Genomic DNA, 21,674 nt, shown 5'->3' on the forward strand with positions numbered 1-21,674 from the left:
TTTTGTTAAATTTTGCACAAATTATATTGTGTAGTCATACAAAATGACACTAGAGACAAACTGTACATGGAGTCAGAGTCGCTCTGTTCTGACATATTCTCTGTGTGTGGCAAAGCTCCAGAGCCCACAACACTAAAACTTCTGGAGTTTAACAACAAACACTGCTGCCAACTGTACAAAAATGAAAAAGGAACGATCACTGCTTCTTCCAAGGCCAGACCCGCACACTGGCTGCACGCACAAGTTCCACTTGAAAGACTGTATGGGTCATTGGGGATCTTGAGTAATATCAATCCTCTGCTCTTGCTGCTTCACTCATCTTCCTCTGCTGCCTCTGGAGGAGCCTCGGCGAGGCCCAGGACCCGAGCCCTTGCCGCTCCTTCCCCAGTTGGGGCCACCTCTAGGTCCACCCCGAGGAGGGGGTCCTCCGGGGCCACTGAATCCGTCATCTCGGTGAAAACCGTCGTGTCGGTCTCCCTCGTGCGAGTTGGAACGGCCAGACTTGGGCATACGGGGCGATGAGGCTGGCCCACTCCGGCCTGTAAAACAATCCATTAAAAGAACATCCATTAAATAGCATCCTGTGTTTAGCATTCCATAACAAGTCTCTTTGCTGCAGCAAAGCCTACAGCAACAGTGTAGTACTAGCTTGGTACTGACAGTAGCCTACAGAAGCCACTCATCTCAATGAATTCTGAAACATTCCACTTCAAGTGAAACACGACCAAACGGATAATCCCTTCAAGAGGCGAAGCTTGGGTACTTTGTTCAGACATCATCAGGGAAGCCCAAATCCTCCACTCTGCCTAAGCACCACTGATTTATGCAGGACAAGCTGTGCAACTTGGCTGGCTCTGTACAGTAAGAGTGAGGTTAACAATCCTTCACTGATACAGGACTGATCCATTACTGGACAGCATTAATTGACAGGACCTTGGTTCTCACTGCACTCCCTTCTGTAGTAAACCCTGCAAGGGCAGAGGGTACTGCTTTGATTATTCAGATGACCCAACATCCCCCACTGTGGGTGCACTCTTGGATGGACACCCACCCAGAACAGAAACTTACTCGAGTTTCTGTCCTCAGCCAGGGAAATCAGGTCCATCCCAATCCCTTTGATAAGAAGTTCCGCATGCGGGGTGGAAGTGGCACAGCGTCCATACTATGGAGTGATGGGGGTCGCTCCTCCTGTTGGTTACCGGGAGGTGAGCAGTTCTGGTGAGAATGGCCTGAACAGTGACTGCAGCCAGACCAACCTAGCCGATCAGACAAGCATGTGAAAGACAGGAAGCTGAACTGATTCTTCACAGTACAGGCCTACACATCAAATCACAGGTTATATTCTGACTAGGGGCCTCTCAAACGTTGGATGGCCAATGTGAAAGAAATCTGAAAAATTTGGCAATAAAAAAAAATCATATTTTAGTTTAAGGCAGCTTAGAATGCCACAACTAGGTTACTTGTTGCAAACTTACTGAAAATTACAGCCTCATGAAGTGAGAAGTACTTTTCAAAGTGAATATATACAGTCGTACGGGCTTGTATATCTATAAGTGTGTGGCCTAGACACACCGGATATGCAAGGCACCACACAAGTGACCCTCTTCAGCCTTCCACAGGGGCTCTGTTTAACTTTCCAAGGGACAAAACTGTGGAAGGTTAAGGATCCCCCAGAGCAAACCTGGTTCTCTGTTGGCATCATGGATTTCCCCTCGATCTCCTCGCCCTCCCCAGCCATCGCGGTGACCTCCTGGAGACAGCGGCCGTTTCTCCGACTTACGGCCTCCCTCGAAGCGAGGGAATTCCTCGTGGCCAGGTAGAGGAAGGAGGCCCCCTCTCCCGCCTGGAAGATCAAAAATGAAACAAAGCATCAACAGCAGAATAAATCTGGGGCATCCTGTACCTCGAGCTCATGCAGCATCAGGAGATGCTTAAGGTTAGAAAAGGCACTTAAAGAGAAGATAGACAGAAAGGATTTCATCTGGTGGGGCAAGTCCAGAATAAGGGGACAAAAACCTTACAATTAGTGCTCGAAGCTTTTAAACCGAGATCTATAGATTAGGGTTAAGGGGTTACGGATTGAGGTGGGGCCTTGAGGTAAAATATATGAAAATTGGCATGAATGGGGATTCTTGTTCCCAGTATACTTGCAGCAAGTAGGGACAGTGGGAGGGTGGGCAGTCTGTAAGAATATTCAGCTGTAAATTTGTCTATAATCAGATCTGTAACTCAACCTGTTTTACTCACACTGGGGTAGTCCTGAATCCCCCAAACAGTGTGCAATACAATAGAGTTCCTGTGTGCCAGTTACCACTTTGTACATTGCAATGCTTTTTAAATTGGCCGCACATTTATTATTTCTATAGTAGCTCAACACAGACCAAATAAACTGCTGAAACGAACAGACGACACCGAAGCTCAGCTATACCTCGCATTGCTCCACGGCCCCGACCTCTTCCTCCCGGGTCACGGCCCCTCGCGTTCTCCTCTGCTTGCTCAAACTCCTCATCGCCCATGAACTCATCCATATTCATGAAAGCCTCTCTACCTCGTGGACCACGACCATCGTGGCGAGATGCCCCCCGAACAGGCCGGAACCTGCAGAGAGAAGATTTGGCGGTTCACCCACAGCTCTACCACAGGTCTCAGAGACCTGACCAACTGTAACATTTCCATCTCTCACCAAGAACCGCGACTGCGAGTTCCAACATTCTGCTCATACAAGCTCTAAGTGTTAACATTTCAAATTAACACCAACTCTACTCTCCCAAATAGAGAGCATGAGCTCCAACTCATGTTATTCTTCAGCTAAGGAATTGTGGCTCACTAGGTGTATAGACCAAAAAAAGCTGCTTTAGTCTCCAAACCAATTGCTTCGATTGGTAAATGCCCTTCATCTGATCACACCTAGTGCGATAGTCTATCAACAAAGCCATCCTCTCCAAAGTGATATATACTTGTGATGCCAGGTTGAATATCTATACCCATGACTTTCCGAGATAAAATCTGCCACAGTGCAGTTTGATTGCCCTTAGATGACCGTTAATCAAAGCTTGAACAGGGTGAAGGTAATCTGAAATAACTGACCAAAAATAAAGAAATCGACATGGAATTATAAGTTTTAATAGGTCATATTCTGCACATAAGAGAAGGGTTTTAGGTTACTGCCCAGTGGCTGAGCATTGGCTAGTCTTCTTACTGAAGTGATTGGTACTGTGGATCATTCAGGGGATCTCAAAAAACCAACTTAAAGCATGAATCCACAATGCACTGAGATAAATGACTTTGTGCCCTGGCAAATGCTGTCAAATCCTTTGAGAATAGTCAATAAATTAATTGTCCAGCTAATGAGGGTGATATACAGATTCACATACATATGAAAGAAATAAGCTAATTAGTTTTAAACCTGCTAACAGGCCAAGGGTTCGACCCGTAGGCATGTTGTCTTTGCTGCGGTTCCTCCATTTGAATGTAAATCTATTCATTTGTATGGAGTCAAGGTTGAAAAGATATAGGATAAGTGTTTTATTTCAACGAGATTGATTCCACGTATGAATGTTCCATCTTATGAGAAGAGGTTAAATAGGTTGGGCCTATATTCATCGGAAATTAGAAGGAGAGGCAGCCTTATTGAAACATACAGGATTCTTCCAGGGCTTGACAGGTTAGACAAAGAAAGGTCCTGATGCGAAACGTCAACTTTCCTGCTCCTCTGATGCTGCCTGGTCTGCCGCGTTCCTCCAGCTCCACATTGTCATGTTATAGATACAGAAAGGCTGTTTCCCCTTGTGGAAGAGTCCAAGAGTAGAGGGTGTAGTACAGGGTTGCCTTTGTAAAGCAGATGAACAGGAATTTCTTTTCTCAGAGGGTAGCGAATCTGTGGAATTCTTTACCACAGAGGGCTGTAGAGGGTGTTGTTAGGCATATTCAAGGCTGAGACAGGCAGATTTTTAATCAGTAAGGAAAGCAATGGTTATGGGGAAAGTCGGGAAAATGGAGTTGAGGGTTATGAGATCAGCAATGATTTCATTGAATGGTCAAGCAGAGTCAATGCTCCTATGTCTTTTGGTCAGCTTGTGTAAAGGAATTTAACATGCACATGAAAATGAACTTAAACGGCCAGTGTCTGCTTGCTTTTGTATACAGAACAGCCCTCATACAAGTACCTGGCTAGGATAGCTGGCTGCCAATACTAATGAAAGTTATAGAGTGCAGACCTTGTTGTACGCACATTTGTTCACTATACTGAGACACAGAACAGGAAATCAAAGTCATTTCTATTCTCTCAACACCCCTTCCCCAGATTGTGGTTGTGCAGTACGAACTCCCATTAGAGGGGAAGAGAGGCGAAGCTATCTATGCATAACTGTAGGTACAAGTATTCTCACAGGTATGGTAGCTCAGTGGTTAGCACTGCTGCCTCACAGCGCCAGGGACCCAGGTTCGATTCCAGCCTTGAGCAACTGTCTGTGTGGAGTTTGCACATTCTCCCCGTGTCTGCGTGGGTTTCCTCCGGGTGCTCTGGTTTCCTCCCACAGTCCAAAGATGTGCAGGTTAGGTAGGATTGCCATGGGAAGTGCAGGGTTATAGGGATTAAATGGTTCTGGGTAGGATACTCTTCAGAGGGTTGGTGTGGACTCGCTGGGCCAAATGGCCTGCTTCCATACTGTAGGAATTCTATTCTACTGAACAAAGGCAATAGCACAACCTCGCAAATGGCAAGAGCAATGCTGTGCACACCAGTGCTGGATACCAGCTACACAAAGGTCACATAAATGTATTTATAGCATTAGTCAATATGCCATGGAAACATGCACAGGGAGTCTAGAAATTACATTACAGCTGTACAAAGCTTTATACAGACAGCAGTTCCAGATACCACACCTTACGATGGGTATACTGGCCTTAGAGAGAGGGCAGGATAAGTCTGAGATTGACAGATGCTTGCCAACTGAAGATATCAAGGAATGTTGGGTGAAGGTATATGGAGTTATATCACAAATCAGCCAAGGTCTGACTGAATGGCCAAGCATGCTAGAGCGGCTAGTTAAAACTGTTTCTAACCTTCATCCATGCCTTGGCTACGTCTAGACCTGACTACTCCAACGCTCTTTCACTCCCCATAAACGTGAACTCACCTAAACCCCTACTGTGTATATCCTAACTCAGAGTCCATCCACCCAACACCAGTGTGCTTGCTGACTTACAGTGGCTTCCAAACCAATTTTAAAAAAATCTCATCCTTGCTTTCAAATCATTCCATGGCCTTGCCCCTCGCTACTGTGGTAACCGCCTCCAGCCTTTCGTCACTAATTCTGGTCTCCTGAACATCCCGTAGAGTCATAGGGCCATACAGCATGGAAACAGAACTTCTGGTCTCACCAGTCCCTGCCGACCATAATCACAAACTAAACTAGTCCCACCTGCCTGCGCTTGGACCATATCCTTTGAAACCTTTTCTATTCATGCACTTATCCAAATGTCTTTTAAATGTTGAAAGTGTACCTGCATCCACCAGTTCCTCTGGTTCAAAACACACACAAACCACTCTCTGTAAAACAAAACCTGCCTCTCACATCCTTTTAAAATTTTTCTCCTCTCACCTTAAACATAGGCCCCTTTGTCTTGAAATCCCCCCACAACAGGGAAAAGACACCTGCCAATTACCTATCCATACCTCTCATGAATTTAAAAACCTCTAAGGTCACTCCTCAATCTCCTATGCTCCAGTAAGTAATTGATTAATTAACTAATTGATGTGTCATAGCTGGCTCTGCTTTCAGCTGCTTGGGTTCTAAATGCTGGCATTTTCACTCTCGATCTCTATCTACTTTTTCTCTTCTTATTTTCCTTTAAGACATTCCTTCAAAGCTTTTGTGCATCTGTTCTAATATCTCTTCATTTGGCTCGGTCTCAAAGCATCTTTGAGTACAGCTCTCTCTGATTGGATACACTAAAAGGCAACATTTTGAAAAGAGGGGCAGATGTTTAAAGGTTCCTAATAAATATCAAGGCAGCACCACCAAAAAATAATTACTTGACACAAGACGACAATTTATTTATTGCAGGACATTTGCCTCCTTCTTTGGTCACTGTCTCCTAGGTAGCAGAATTGTCCTTAGGGTTATAGCTGGTTACCTGTTGGTTTCCATCAGAAACAGCCCCCAGGAACTGGTACTTTCCATTCTTGCACTTGTACTGCCTCTGTGTTCACCCTTTGAACACTGACTCTGTCATGTAGTTTAACTTCAGATATTAAATGACAAAGCCACAAGTTTTTTTTTAAGGTGGTGGATGGACAGATAGAAGCCACTACTGGTTACTCTGTGCAGACAGATCTCTCAGGATGCTCTGCATTTGGTTAATTCACAGCATTGTGCATCAATTTCTGCACTGAATTCTTACAGTCTGACCCAGTTAACCAAAGCAGAGTTAACTGTTTAAGATTAAACAGCTTAACTTTAAAACAGTTGAGGTGTGGTATTGAGGTTTCTGTATGGATGGAATGACAGAGACTTGAACAGGCAAAAAGGGATACCACTACAAACACATCTTATCCCACACCAAGAAACAAGTGCAGGCAATCTCCAGCTAGACCTCTGGCCTACATGTGACTCCAGACCCACAGCAATGTGGCTGTCTCTTAACTGCCCTTTGGGCAATTAGGGATGAGCAATAAATGCTGCCCTAGCCAGCAACACCCTCATCCTGTGAATGAATTTTTTAAAAAATACCAATAATTCTTGCAGCTTTATGGACAACTAATAGTAATGAGGCAGTGCTATTAACAGACTGAACCTATAGGGTAGAACCAGATCTATCAGTGTGGAAATATGTTTATGAAAAGGTGGTGCTGGTGCATTCTTACTGTGTCCAAATGTTTGGGAACGATGGATGTTTGAGCCTTGAGGTGGGGAAGCAAATGAAACTCCACTGGCGGCTCCCGAAGCATTAATGCAATGTGTTCCCTAAGGAATAGGACTTCCAATTCTGCCTGTTACGATCTCAAGAAATGGAAAGACATTCCAAAAGTCTTTGCTGACTTGTCTGTTTAACGTTTGTGAGTTGGCTCTGCATTCTACATTTGAATTGATTCAAGGTGTTGCTTTTACTGCTGCTTCTGTGAATAAGCTGGTTTACAGTTTACAAGTGGCAGATGTGTTTTCTTTCAAAGCAATCTAAGGCACAATGGGATTATTAGTGCCAGCCAGTGGCAACAAAGGAGTTCATTGTTGTCCTCAGAGAAGCTTATGCCAAGAGCAAGGACTTGCAACAAATTTTGTGTGCTGCGCAAATGGAAAATGCCTATACAGGAGCTGACTGCAACTCTGCATTACCAAACTGTCTTGAATAAGTGGGTCCAGCTGTACGTGGACCTTTGTTTGGATCTGTCCAGTTAACAGCAGTGTTTGATTGGTCATTATCATTTCCAATTTTCAAGCAGTGTGGATCCAGGGACGTCAGTATTGGTTCCTATTTTAAATCTACACAAAAAACACCTATAAATCTTCAAACCAATCACATGGATCAAAGTCTGGTTCCTGTCAGCGTTGTGTTGGGCACCACAGATTTTGACATCTCTGTTCAAATGCATTCCGACACTGGTCAGAACCCTGTTCAAATCTACAGAAAAAAAAATTGGACTTATTTCTCTATGTTAAAACTGCTCTGGAGGATTGGAGACAATTGTTCAAATAAAGGGTGAACAGGCCATCTCTTGGCAGATTATGTCTTTGTGCCTGCACATGGAAACATGTAGGAGATACCACGTTGCGCAGAATTGTTACAACACTTAATGAGGCCATTGTGTCACTGATATTCCAAATGCTCATTTCACTTAAATGTTGTATTACTGCCTTCTCCCCTTCACCTGGCCCACTCTTCCTTTTCAGATAACAGCCAAATTCCCTTTCAAACACCTGCCTCCAGCACATTCTCTTCAGCTCACTCTGGAACATAATCACTCACCGTGTAAAAAAAGCCTGTTCTTCTGCAAGTTAGTTAAAACCTGTGCACTCTCATTCTTGATAATTTCATGAATGGGAACAGTTTCCCCCCATCTACTCTGTGTTATAGCAGCAGCAGGTTGCAATTTCAGACGCTCCAAAGCTCCAACAGTTGTGGTCAGAAGCATCTTTAGGAACATGTGTTTGCTGGGCCCAATGAAACTGTTGTTTTTTGCTCAATCCTAATTACTTCCCCCAATTCCCAATATTCATCTTCTGTTGCCAAGCCAATTCTTAATCCATGTAGAAGACCTAATCAATTCCACAAGCTTCACAAAAGGAACTTTGTTGAATACAAATAAACTGCACACTAATAATTCACTGGGTTATCCTAGGGTATCAAAGCAACTGCCTCCTCAAGGAATTCTCAGAGATTTGTATGGCACAATATGTTAGCTTTAATGCCACACTGACTGCTCCCCTTCATGATCCTGGTGCTACTTAGATGTAATCCCTTCAATTTTTCCCATAGCAGATTTCTAGGTTGGCGGGCCAGTAATTTGTATTTTATTCCTTTGTGAATATTTAGGCCTGCACTGGATGTCTTTCAGGCCTTGTCAGCTGGAGTTATTTATGGAGATCTGAAAAATGCTAAGCTATTGTTAATTTCTTCTTTTCATTCCTCAAGTCCTGTATTCCAGATGTGTCCCATGAGGCGCAGGAACCTTCCAGTTTCTGGTTAATACATGCTTTATTAGCCTCGTACATGCTACAAATTTTTGGCCTGCATTTACGATGAGTGAAATTGTTTACAAATCTCTTTGGCTGTGGTAATGATGGCAAAAATGTTGATTTCTGTCGTCATCCTCTACTGAAAATTGACAGGAGTTTGGTAGTTCCCACACGCACAGAATAATGCAGCAATTCAGAAGTTGTGCCCTGAGAGTCTATGCTCTCCTATTAGATGCAAACAGACTTTTGCAAACTGCAATCATGATGTGGTGGCAACTTTCTTTAATTCTTTGTTGAAGTTGACGTGAAAACCCTTGAAGAACTAAAACCTGGTAGAATGAGATGTCATTGGGGCTAACTGTATTCATTCCCACTTTATTACTGGAATCTAATTTTTATTGTGTTGAATATTAAATTTCTCTGCAGCAATAAAAACTTACATACTTTCTTAAAAGTAATTTTATTATTTTAAACTTTGTCCATCTTTATTTTAGCTTCTATCTTAATACTGTCAGAACTTTTATTTCATTATCTGAAAATATGAATTAGAAGTGAAGGATGCGCTTCACTTCCTGGTTTGCTGTGTGTGAATTTTTCGGTTTGATTGATCGCCCACTGCTTGCTGACATCGTTGCGACTGCCCACCAAGGGATCTCCTTTACTTGGCAGGGGATTTAAACAGCAGTCTGGAAGGTCAAAGCAATGTCACATTGGCAGTTTCCTCTGAGGTCTGAGGTCAGCACTGCAGCCTCCACCGGGCCACCATGTAGGAAAGATCTAAATTCCCATTAATAGTTGGACTCAATCATTCTTTAACTCTCCTTCTGCTTGGTAACACAATTGTCACACTCCTGCTACCTGCTGGGATTTGTTTGCACCGTAAAGCCCAATAAATTGCACTTCCAGCTGAAAGAATGGTTCACCAATTCTAATCAATAGGGCAAGTCTAAAATCAGATGACATCCAATTTCAAATCTAGTTCCATATATGTTAAGTCATAATATTTTGGATATATAAAGCTGCATCTCAGGGGTCCCTACTCAACAACCACTCAGAATTTACTCTCACCTGTCATCCCTCCGCCCACGAAATCGCATATCCTCGGGCTCCCTCATGAATCGTTCATCTACTGGTTTGCGTCCATCCCAAGCTTGGGGTGGACCCCGGTTTGGGCCCCTGTGCTCAGGATCCCCAAAGTCCCTGTACTCCTGATCAGGAGGAAAATCCCGTTGAGGACCAGGTCCTCGCCTCCAACCATCATCAAGAGGTAGTGGGCCCATACGGTTCTCAAATTCCCGCGACCTGTGGCCATATCGCTCATCCTTCCGGAAATCATCGTGATACTGATCCGGTCCTTCGAAACGATCATGGTAGTCTTGGGGTGGGCCCCGCCTCTCTGCGGATCCTCTGTTTTCCCGAGGATCGCCCCAGTCGTGGGATCCCCTGAATAGAGGTCCTCGTTCAGGTTCACGCTCTGTGCTCGGGTCACGCCTCATTTCCTGCGGATGGCCCATGTGATGATTCGGCGGACCATGAGATTCACCTGTTGAGACAAAATCAGTTTGAAGCGGTTATTAAAGCAAACAGATGAACAACATGAGCACAAAAACGGACAACCATTCTCCCTGTGCACAACGGTATTTAAATGAACATATATTGGCTGTGCAGACAAACGCACACAGAAAGTATGATGATCCATTAACTAGCTAACACTAATAGAAATAGAACAATAAAGGGCTCTGAAATCTTACAACTGGAACACTCAATAAATTGGTGTTAACATTATGGTGCCTTTTCTCGCCCGTCATATACTTCACTTGTTCTCTGAAATATTTCATTTCCTAAAGACACCTACACAGACAAGCATACGTGAAGTCGCCACAGTCCCAGAGGAACATAAGGCTGCTCTCTCATTAGAGACAGAGACAACTTGCAGTGAGTTTAACTTTAGGGTCACCACACCTCAGGAGAAAGGCAAGTGAGAAGGCAGGATTTTCATGCTAACCTCAAGTGGTGCAAGAGCTGAACCCACACTATTGGCATCACTCTGCATCGGCAAATCAGCCATCCAGCCAACTGAGCTAACCGATCCCTGATAGATAAGCAACGAGTGATCAGGAACTGTGTTTTGTCGTTCAAAAACGCGAAGCAGAAAAAAAACTCCATTTCCATAGTGCCTCTAACATTAGGATCAACGAGTGTCCCAAAACACTTGGCAAATATTTAAGTATTTTCTAAAGTGTAGTCCCTGTCATATGTAGACAACATGACAATTAATTTATGCATATCAAGCTTCCACAAAATAGTAACCTGATAATGGCCAGATAACCTGTTTTAATGATGTTGTTTAATGGATAAATATTTGCCAGGAGAACAGAAGGAATTCTCCTACTCTTTCTTGAGCAACTTGTGGGATCTCTCAAATCTATTTTAGCAGGCAGGTGGGGCTTCAAATTAAAGTCATCCTCTGAGAGTTCAGCACTTTCTCAATAATGTACTGAGTCTGCCAGCCTACGTTTTGGTTTCAAGTCTTTGGAGGGAGAACCTAGTGAACTCAGAACCTACTGTCCCAGAGACAAGGCTGTTATCCACTGAACCACAGCTGATGCAAAAAAGAACAACTGGCAAACCTCAAAATTAATCCACAAACCCATGATTCTGTAAACTCACAATTTAATCTACAGCCCTATGAATGGATTAATTTACAAAATTCTGATGAAATAAATCACAAAAATACATGCACTGTACCAGATTAGTCCCAGCACTGACTTAAGATCTTGTATCAAAAGACAATGATGTTTTACTGAGAAGATCACCACCTCCTGAAAACTTTTTTGGCATTGTGTGGAAAGGGGATCCAGCCTATAGGCCACTTATAATAATATCAAAGTTTCTGCCTTTCTTTGGTTTAAACTTTAGGTATTTTCTAAACTCGCTCATTCTCTGAAATTAGGGACAATTGTCTGACCAAGAAAACTTCATAAATGGCAAACATATTTTGCCGTTATAGCTGTGGTAGCATTAGAGAACCCTATAAACTGAGAGCTAGAAAATACTTCAAAAACAAATGTCAGGCCAGCCTTTGCAGAAATTTTACTTAATGAACAGAAGATGGACATGGTATTATTTTATACAACGCTTCATTCACTGTACAATATATTGCTCTCTCTCTAGGGGAGGAACCTGAATAAATTGCCCATTGTCGTTTTTTAAACTACATCTCTCTTTAGCTTTACAAATCTTTTAAGAATGGGCCATTCAAATGCCAGAGTTCACTTAATTTCAGACAATGAACCTTTACAGGTCAATGAATGCCACTTCCCAATCTACCACAAGAGGTGAAATCCCTGCTGGTTTGAGAAAGCCTCCTCCCGCAGTGAAGCACTTCACTCACCTAGAGTAATGACTAGTCACGTGTCAAAAAACAGATGGCCAATTTAGTTGAGTGAGGATGACCAGCAGGTATATCAACCATTCAAATATCATCAGCTGTTTGTGAATTAAACACTGACAAAAGCAGCTTATGTGTTTGCCAGTCAAAACCTTCTTAAAACCGGAACCACATACTCCGATAGAGCGAGCAATGGATTTCACAAAGGTTACCAAAGTACAACATAGCAAGGTGCTGCAGGGTCAATTATTTGCAATGCACACTTTTGTGATTTTTATCTCACACATTGAAATTAGTTAATATATCATTCATTCTTCAAATTCTGGAGCATTCTGCATGCTGAATTTTCTGTTCCTTCTTCCTTCTTGACAGAAGCTTAAACACCATTTGTGCAGGATAGAATCATAGAATCCCTACACTGCAGAAGCAGGCCATTTGGCCTGTCAAGCCCACATCAACCTTCTGAACAGCATCCCACCTAGACACACTCCCTGTACCCCATCACTGTAACCCTGCATTTGCATGGCCATCCCACCTAGCTTGCACATCCCTGGACACTACCGTCAAATTAGCATGGCCAATCCACCTAACCTGCACATCTTTCGACTGTGGGAGGAAACCAGAGCACCCAGAGGAAAACTACACAGACACACGTAGAATGTGTAAACTCCACACAGACAGTTGCCTGAGGGTGGAATCGAACCCAGGTCCCTGGCGCTGTAAGAATGAATCAATGCACCTTCAACATGAGTGACCATTATGCACAGGCAAAGTTCTACGAGGCAGGATGATAGCTGTGAGGCTGGCTCTTTATGCCTCAGTTTAATTAATCCATTTATGTGTAGTGCTGCGCTTCTCACCTTTGCTTGGCCCAGGACCTGGAGGTCCCTGATTAGAAGCAGGTAATCGAACCGGACCCTGCTGTACCATCATCAATGGTGGCACTTGGTTTCCAGCCTTTCATAGGAAAGAAATTAACAAATGAGTCAACCATGAGGCATAGATTAACTTAAAAGAAAAAAAACACTTTGGTGTTTCATAAACCACAATAGATAGAAATCCGTCATATGTTGTACAACCAGAAAAATACAGCCAACACTGCAGAACTTTATTTTGTACCTTAGTCTTTTGTTGCATCTAATTTGGGCAGAACTCGTACGTTCATCAAGGAAGCAAATCACTTAATATCAGTCCAATTGCCTTTGAAACATTTTGCTTGAAATCAGTCCATTATCATTTACAGAACTGAAGGGTGAATTATTGAGCCTGGAATGAGGAAGTCGCTTACCAGTATGAACAACTTTGGTTAACAGGGGACCTTTGTTATAACATCAGAGCACTCCTAGGAACTTTGTGCTGAATGGCAACAGAGGAAGATACCTAGATTCAGATATTAGCAGGAACTGGATGATGAGTTAGAGAATGTGGCTGAAGAAGAGATCGCGTGTTTGGCCAATGCAAACACTATGGGCTGAATGGCTTCCTTTTATGCAGTAACAATTCTGTGATCCCAAAAGGTGGATTTTGAAGTGGTGAATTCCAGACTGAAAGCTGGAACCGCAGAAGGAATAGAAGGGGCCAAGAATGGAAATGGAGGAGGATTCAAATTAGTTCTTTAATGGTTTCAATCCAGTTTGTCCAAGGTAGTCAGTAGTAGAAAGGGTAGGGAAATGGGTTAAATTTATTTGTGCGAACGTTAAAGAAGCTTTTTTCCAATTGGTGGGCTCACCATCTTCTCTCAGTCATTCCCCTAATGAACTATTAAATCTCATTGATATCAATTTATTTCTTTCAAAATAAGAAATCATCATGTTTGTTCTCTAATCATTTCTTAAATAAGAGGAAAAAGACTTTTTTATGTTCTTTGTTGAGATGTTACGATATCATATATTGCTTAGTGTAGTGATAGAATCAGCAAAATAAAGATAAACCAACAAGAAACTCCAAGACCAGTCAGATTCAGGAGCATCTGTTCTGGATGTTCTTTTGTTTGTATTACGTAATTTTACCCATAACTTTCAAACAAATTTGGACAGGTTTTAAGAGTGGTAAGCAAATGGGATCCAATGTGAGTGAACAGATGGAAAAACACGTTGGTACAGTGAAACAAAAACATGTATATTTGGATATGCTCCCACAATAACAAATTGGATTTTGGTGCAGTTATTAACAGTTGATTCAGCATTGTCATAGTGCTCAACATGCTTTATGAAGTACCTTAGACATTTAAGTCACTGTTGTAATTTGAAAAGATGGAGCCAATTTTGTGCTCAGCAAGCTCCTATAAAGAGCAATGTGATAGTGGGCCAGATAGAGCCATACAGCACGGAAAAAGACCATTTAGTCCAACCAGTCCATGCCAAACATAATCCCAAACTAAACTAGTCCCACCTGCCTGCTCTTGAACCATATCCCTCCAAACCTTTCCTCTTCATATATCCATCCAATTGTCTTTTAAACATTGTAACTGCACCCAAATCCACCAATTCATCAGGAAGTTCATTCCACACACAAACCACCCTCTGTGCAAAAAAACTTGCCTCACCTCTTTTTTAAATCTCTCCCCTCTCACCTTAAAATTCCCCATCTCAGGGAAAAGACAACTACCACCAACTCTATCTATATCTCTCATTATTTTATAAACTTCTGTCAGGTCACCTCTCAACATCCAATGCTCTAATGAAGAAAGTACCAGCCTATCCAGCCATTCCTTATGACTCAAACCTTCCACACCCGGCAACATCCTGGTAAATCTCTTCTGAAACCTTGAATAATATCCTTCCCATAACTGGGCAACCAGAACTAGACACGGTATTCCAGAAGAGGCCTCACCAACGTCCTGTACAACCTCAACATAACGTCCCAACTCCTATACTCAAAGGACTGAGCAATGAAGGCAAGTGTGCCAAATGCCTTTTTAACCATCCTGTCTATATGTGACGCAAATTTCAAAGAATTATGTACCTGCACCCCTAGGTCCCTCTGTTCTACAACACTACCCAAGGCCCTACCATTAATTGTATAAACCCTACCCTTGTTTGTTGTACCGAAATGCATTTATCCAGACTGAACTCCATCTGCCATCTTTCAGCTCATGGACCTATTTGATCAAGACCCCTTTGTAATCTTAGAAAACCTTCTTCATTGTCTACAATGCCACCAATTTTGGTGTCATCCACAAACTTACTAGCCATGCCTCTATATTCTCATCCAAATCATTTATATGAATGACAAACAAAAGCGCACCCAGAACCGATCCCTGTGGAACACCGCTGGTCACAGGCCTCCAGTCTGAAAAGCAACACTCCACATTACTCTGTCTCCTGCCATTAAGCTAATTATGTATCCAATTGGCAAGCTCACCCTGAATCCCAAGTGACCTAACTGTACCAATTAGTCTATGTGTAACCTTGTCAAAGGCTTCATTAAAATCCAAATACACAATGTCTACTGCTCTGCCATCATCAACCTTTTTGGTAACTTCCTCAAAAACTCAATCAAATTCATGAAACACGATTTTCCTCACACAAAACCATGCTGACTACCCCTAATCAATTTTTGCCTCTCTAAATGTCCATAAATCTTATCTTTTATAATCACCTCCAACAATTTACCCACTAGTGAAGTCAGACTCACTGGTCTATAGTTCCCCGGTTTCTCCTTACAACCTTTCTTAAACAAAGGTATAACATTAGCCATCCTCCAGTCATCAGGCACCTCACCCATAGTTATAGATGATGCAAATATTTCTGCGAGGGATCTCGTAATTTCCTCCCTTACTTCCCACAACATTCTGAGGTACATTAGATCAGGTCACAGCGATTTATCCACCTTTATATTCTCTAAGACCCCCCCGAACTTCCTTGTCTGTAATGTGAACTGTTTTTAAAACATCAAGGTTTATTTCTTTGCCTTCTCTAGACTCTATTTCTTTCTCTACTGTAAAACCTGATACGAAATATTCATTCAGTATCTCTCCCATCTCCTGGGGTTCAACACAAAGACGACTGCCTTGATCTTTTCATAGAATTATCATAGAATCCCTACAGTGTGGAAACAGGCCTTTTGGCCCAACAAGTCTACACCGACCCTCAGAGCACCCACCCAGACCCATCCCTCATAACCCACCTAATCTATACATCCCTGAACACTATTGGCTGTGCTAAATTGCCCATCCACCTAATCTGCACATCTTTGGACTGTGGGAGGAAACCCACACAGACACGGGGAGAATGTGCAAACTCCACACAGACAGTTGCCCGTGGGTGGAATCGAACCCAGGTCTCTGGTGCTGTGAGGCAGCAGTGCTAACCACTGAGCCACCGTGCTGCCCTTTAAGACGCCCTACCCTCTCTCTAGTTGCCCTCTTACTATTAATGTATTTGTAGAATCTCTTTGGATTACCCTTAACCTTATCTGTCAATGTTATCTCTTATCCCCTCTTTGCCTTCCTGATTTATCTCCTCTGAATGCTTCTACACTCTTTATATTAAGAGATTCAGTTCAACCAAGTTGTCTATATCTAAAATAAGATTCTCTTTTGTTCTTGATTAGAACCTTAATATCTTTATTCATCCATTGTTCCTTAATCTTACCAGCCTTACCGTTTACTCTAACAGGAACATAACGCCTCTGAAATTTCGTCATCACACTCTTGAACACCTCCCACATGTCAGACGTCATTTCACCTGCGAACAGTCTACTCTAATCAACTTTTGAAAGTTCTAGTCTGATACCATTAAAATCTGCCTTAGTCCAATTAAAAAACCTGCTTTTCTGATGTTCAACAAACGATAAATTTGTCAGGACATTAGGAATAGCTCAAATACTCTCTTTGAAATGGTACCATTGAATAGATGGGCATCAGTTTAACATCTTATCTGAAAGACAATACCTCAGACAGTGCAGTATTCTATCAGCATTGTACTGGTGTACCAACATGAAGCAACTAAGAAAAAGCTTCCTCTTGAATTAAGATGCATTTCAATATTGAAGTCATTCACAATAATAAGCTGAATCTTTCTGAAGGATTGAATAGACAATAATGCAGAAGACAAGAATGACTTGTCCCATTCGCTGACAGAAATTAAATAGTCCTCGTTTGAACTGAGTCAGATATGGTCCTCATAACGCTGCAAAGTGGAATTAATGAAGAGCCAAACAGAATATTCCACTTTATCCACCCCTTCCTGATCAATGAGGAACACCATTAACTGATTTATTTTAGCTACACAAAAATAATGTGGAATCGTTCTTCCCATGGGTATTTAAGTTGGGCAATAAGTCCTTGCCAGAGAAGTCTGCGTCCCATGAAATATTAAAAAGATTTAATCCTATTATTCTTGAAGTCTGCAGAGATGAGAACAGGCACTGCTAATCAAATTTCAATGTAGTTGTATGGCTCTAATTTTATTCTCCTCAATTATGAAATAAATTTACATTCAAACAGTAGCTTTGTCTCCTCTCCAACAAATACGCCAAGGAATCATTCTGAAGGTCAGTAGGTACCATTATACACATGATCTATCACAAACACCAATATTTTTAACTTTGTGGGTAGAGAGGGGAACATTGAATGTTCAGAAGCACTGAACTTCTGTTCCTATTCAGATAGCAGAATGAAATCCAGAAGATACACCTGAAATAAGCAAAACAGACCTCTGTGCATTGATTGATCAGAAAAGCAGGACCTCAAATAATGTGGCTGAAATAACTGCATACAGGCCGGTATACCATCACCAAGTCACCCTATATTTACTTGTGCACAGTACACTGGCTGTGACCAGCTAGCTCGGAGTCAGTTCCCTGAACTGAAGGCGATTCTAATCTCCTGGTTATATTGGTCAACCAGGTCTTTCCTGATTGGCCCAGGTTAACAACCCCAATCAAGGATTTCATAGTCAACAAGATCCACCTGGTTCCAATCACTAGAGTATCATTCCCTCAGTTTTGCCGTGGATGATCAACTGAGATTATCTGCTCCCGAGGCTGTAGACTTGCTCGCTGAGCCAGTGTGTTTGACTGCAGACGTTTCGTCACCCTGCTAGGTAATGTCATCAGTGCACCTCCGGTGAAGCGTTGATATTCTGTCCCGCTTGTTATTTATATGCCTCGGTTTGCCAGGGTGGTTAGCATGACTACCGGTTCTGTTTTTCAGTGGTTTGTATATCGAGTCCAGTTCAATGTGTTTGTTGATGGAGTTCCGGTTGGAATGCCAGACCTCCAGGAATTCCCTGGCATGTCTCTGTTTGGCTTGTGCTATTATGTACGCGTTGTCCCAGTCGGACTCATGTCCTTCTTTGTATTGACACCAGTGAGGATTGTCATGTCTTTTGTTGGCGAGTTGGTGTCCATATATCCTTATTGTCAGTTTTCCTCCCATTTGGCCTATGTAATGTTTTTCACAGTCCTGGCATGGTATTTGGTGTATTATGTTAGTCTTACTGGTTGTGGGTATGGGATCCTTTACGTTCGTCAGTAGCTGTCGCAGGATGGTTGTTGGTTTGTGGGCTACCCTGATGCCTAGGGGTCTGAGTAGTCTTGTGGTCATCTCTGATATGTCTCTATTGTACGGTAGGGTGGCAAGTGTATCTGGCCATGTTGTGTCTTCTTGTTGTGGTCTGTCAAGGAGGTAATGGCGGATTGTGCTTTTTGGGTATCCATTCCTTTTAAAAACTCTGTATAGGTGCTCCTGTTCTGCTTTGCACACTTCTGGGTTGCTTATTTGAATAATGTCCTGATGCAGCTCTGTTTATGGGTGTTGGGATGATTGCTGGTGTAATTAAGTATCTGGTCCATATGTGTGGTCTTTCTGTATACGCTAGTCTGGAGTTCCCGGTTGTTCTTATATTCTACCGTTATGTCTATGAAGGGTACTCGGTTATTGTTCTCTTCTTCTTTTGTGATTTTTTTTCTGGTGAGGAGGTTGTTTATGTGTTGGTGGGTTTCTTCTAGTTTTGTGTATTTGATAATCACAAAGGTGTCTTCTACACATCAGACCCAGAGTGTGGATTGTATAGTCAGGAGCACTGTCTGTTCCAACTTTTGCATCTCCATTTCTGCTATAAGTTCTGATATTGGAGATCCCATTGGTGTTTGAATGTACAGTCGTTGAAGGTGAAGTGGGTTGTGAGGCACAGATCCAGCAGTTTCAGGGTGCTGTCCTGTTGATGTTGTGGGGTGCCTGCCTTCCTGATTCGTCCAGCAGTGTGGCAATTGTCTCTTTGGCTAGTTCGATGTGTCTGGATGCAAATAGTGCTGTTACGTTAAAGGATATCATTATTTCGCCCTCCTTCTATCCTGGTGTCCTTGATGATGTTCAAGAATCCTTGGGAGGAGTGGATGCAATGGGTAGTGTCATCAACTAAGTATTTCAGTTTCTGTTGTGGTTCTTTGGCTAGTCTATATGTTGGTGTGCCTGGTAGTGAGACAATGGGTCTGAGGGGGACTCCTGGCTTGTGTACCTTAGAGTCCACAGTAGCGGGGTGTGTTGTCTTGCTAATATCTCCTGAGTTGTGTAATTTCTTCAGGGTTGTTGTAATCCCTTGTTGTTCTGTAACTGCTGTGTTGGGTCTATCACCATCTGTTGGTAGGTGTCGGTATCTGCTAGTAGTGCATTAGCTTTCTCCCATATCCACAATCAATAAAACTAACGTAATATACAAAAATACCATGCAAGGACTGTGAGAAACATTACATAGGCCAAACTGGAAGAAAACTGACAATTCAGATACACAAATACCAACTAGCCACCAAGAGACAAAACCAATTCTCACTGGTCTCAATACATATGGACAAAGAAGGACATGAGTCCGACTGGGACAACACATCCACAATAGCACGAGCCAAACAGAGACATGCCAGGGAATTCCTGGAGGCCTGGTATTCCAACGGAACTCCATCAACAAACACATTGAACTGGACCCGATACACAAACCACTGAAAAACAGAACTGGAAGTGATGCGAACCAGCCTAACAAACTGAGGCATATAAACTGACGATGTTTCCTAGCAGGTTGACAAAACATCTACAGTCAAACACACCGGCTTGGCGAGCAAGTCCATAACCCTAGCTACAAATCTTCTCAAAAACTTTAAATTATCTGCTCACATCCTGATAAAGGCCTCGAGCACCATAACCTTCAGACCCAAAGGTAAAAATGCAGCCAATTGAGCCAATGGTCATAACATCTACATGTACTGTAAGAAACATGAGTGTGTTTCTATGGGCAGTTACATAATGAAGCTGCACAAGGGAAGATGGATGTAGTTATAGGAGGTCAATCAGCTCAGTCCAAGAACACCCCGAGTGTAGATACTTTCTAATCAACCTCTTCAGAGTCATTATTACGCATCTTTGCAGCAGATGGGACTTGAACCGGAGTCTCCTGGCCCAGAGGTAAGGACACCGCCACTCCGTCACAACATCCCTCAGTTCCTCAGTGTACTGTGCCAGTCTCAACCATCTTCAGCTGCTGCATCAATGATCTTCTCTCCATCACAAGATCAGAAGTGGGGAGGTTCACTGAAGATTGCAAAATGTTCATCACCATTTGCAACTCCTCAGATATTAAAGTAGTCAGTGTTGATGTGCAGCAAGACCTGGATAACATCCAGGCTTGGGTTGGCAAGTGGCAAGTAACACTCACGCCATGAAAATGCCAGTTAATGACAATCTCAAACAACAGAAATCTAACTATTTCTCCTTGACATTCAATAGCACTGGTGATTTTATTTTCAGGGGTAGTAAGCTTTGCTGACTGGGCCAGTATTTATTGTCAAATCTTTATTGCTCATGAGGTGATGATGGTCAGCCACCTTCTTGAACCACTACAGTCTATTTGGTGTAGATACACCCACAATGTTTTTTAGGGAGAGAGTTCCAGGATTTTGATGCAGTGATATATTTCCATATTAGGATGGTGAGTGGTTTAGAGAAGAACTTGCAGATGGTGGTGTTCCCATGTATCTGTTGGCGTTGCTCTCTAGATAGTAGTGCTTGCGGGTTTGGAAGGTGCTGTCTAAGGAGCCTCGCAAATTTCTGCAGTGCATTTCGTAGATCTAAATGTCAGTGGTGGAAGGAGTAGATGTTAGTGGATGTGGTGCCAATCTATTAATGGGGTTTAACCCTGAAAAGTGTGAGGTGATTCATTTTGAAAGGACAAACTTGAAAGCAGAATTCAGGGTTAACGGAAAGATTCTTGGCAGTGTGGAGGAGTAGAGGGATCTCAGGGTTCATGTCCACAGTTCCCTGAAAGCTGCCACCCAGGTGGATAGAGTTGTTAAGAAGGCGTATGGTGTGTTAGCTTTCATTAATAGAGGGATTGAGTTCAAGAGCCGTGAAGTGTTGCTCCAGCTATACAAAAGCCTGGTTCGGCCACATCTGGAATATTGTGTCCGGCTCTGGTCGCCTCATTACAGGAAAGATGTGGAAGCATTGGAAAAGGTGCAGAGGAGATTTACCAGGATGTTGCCTGGAATGGAGGGAAGGTCTTACGAGGAAAGGTTGAGAGAGCTAGGGCTTTTCTCTTTAGAACAACGAAGGATGAGAGGTGACTTGATAGAGGTGTACAAAATGATCAGAGGTATAGATACAGTGGACAGCC

The 21,674-nt window shown here is 42.7% G+C and overlaps 1 protein-coding gene across 2 annotated transcripts in view; it reads right to left on the bottom strand.

Moving 5' to 3' along the window:
• wdr33 (WD repeat domain 33) overlaps window positions 1-21,674 on the bottom strand; it is a 104,470-nt gene continuing 82,796 nt past the window's right edge. For both annotated transcript variants that reach the window (XM_020511131.2, XM_048604225.1), the window contains 5 exons: window positions 12,930-13,026; window positions 9,747-10,221; window positions 2,429-2,598; window positions 1,682-1,843; window positions 1-539 (listed from right to left, as the gene is read on the bottom strand). In XM_020511131.2, coding sequence (XP_020366720.2) covers window positions 316-539; window positions 1,682-1,843; window positions 2,429-2,598; window positions 9,747-10,221; window positions 12,930-13,026 — 1,128 coding nt within the window. In that variant the 3' untranslated portion in view covers window positions 1-315. The remainder of the gene's footprint in view (window positions 540-1,681; window positions 1,844-2,428; window positions 2,599-9,746; window positions 10,222-12,929; window positions 13,027-21,674) is intronic.

Source organism: Rhincodon typus, chromosome 13 (genome assembly GCF_021869965.1).
Source record: "Rhincodon typus isolate 14 chromosome 13, sRhiTyp1.1, whole genome shotgun sequence".
In the NCBI taxonomy this organism is placed as follows: domain Eukaryota; kingdom Metazoa; phylum Chordata; class Chondrichthyes; order Orectolobiformes; family Rhincodontidae; genus Rhincodon; species Rhincodon typus.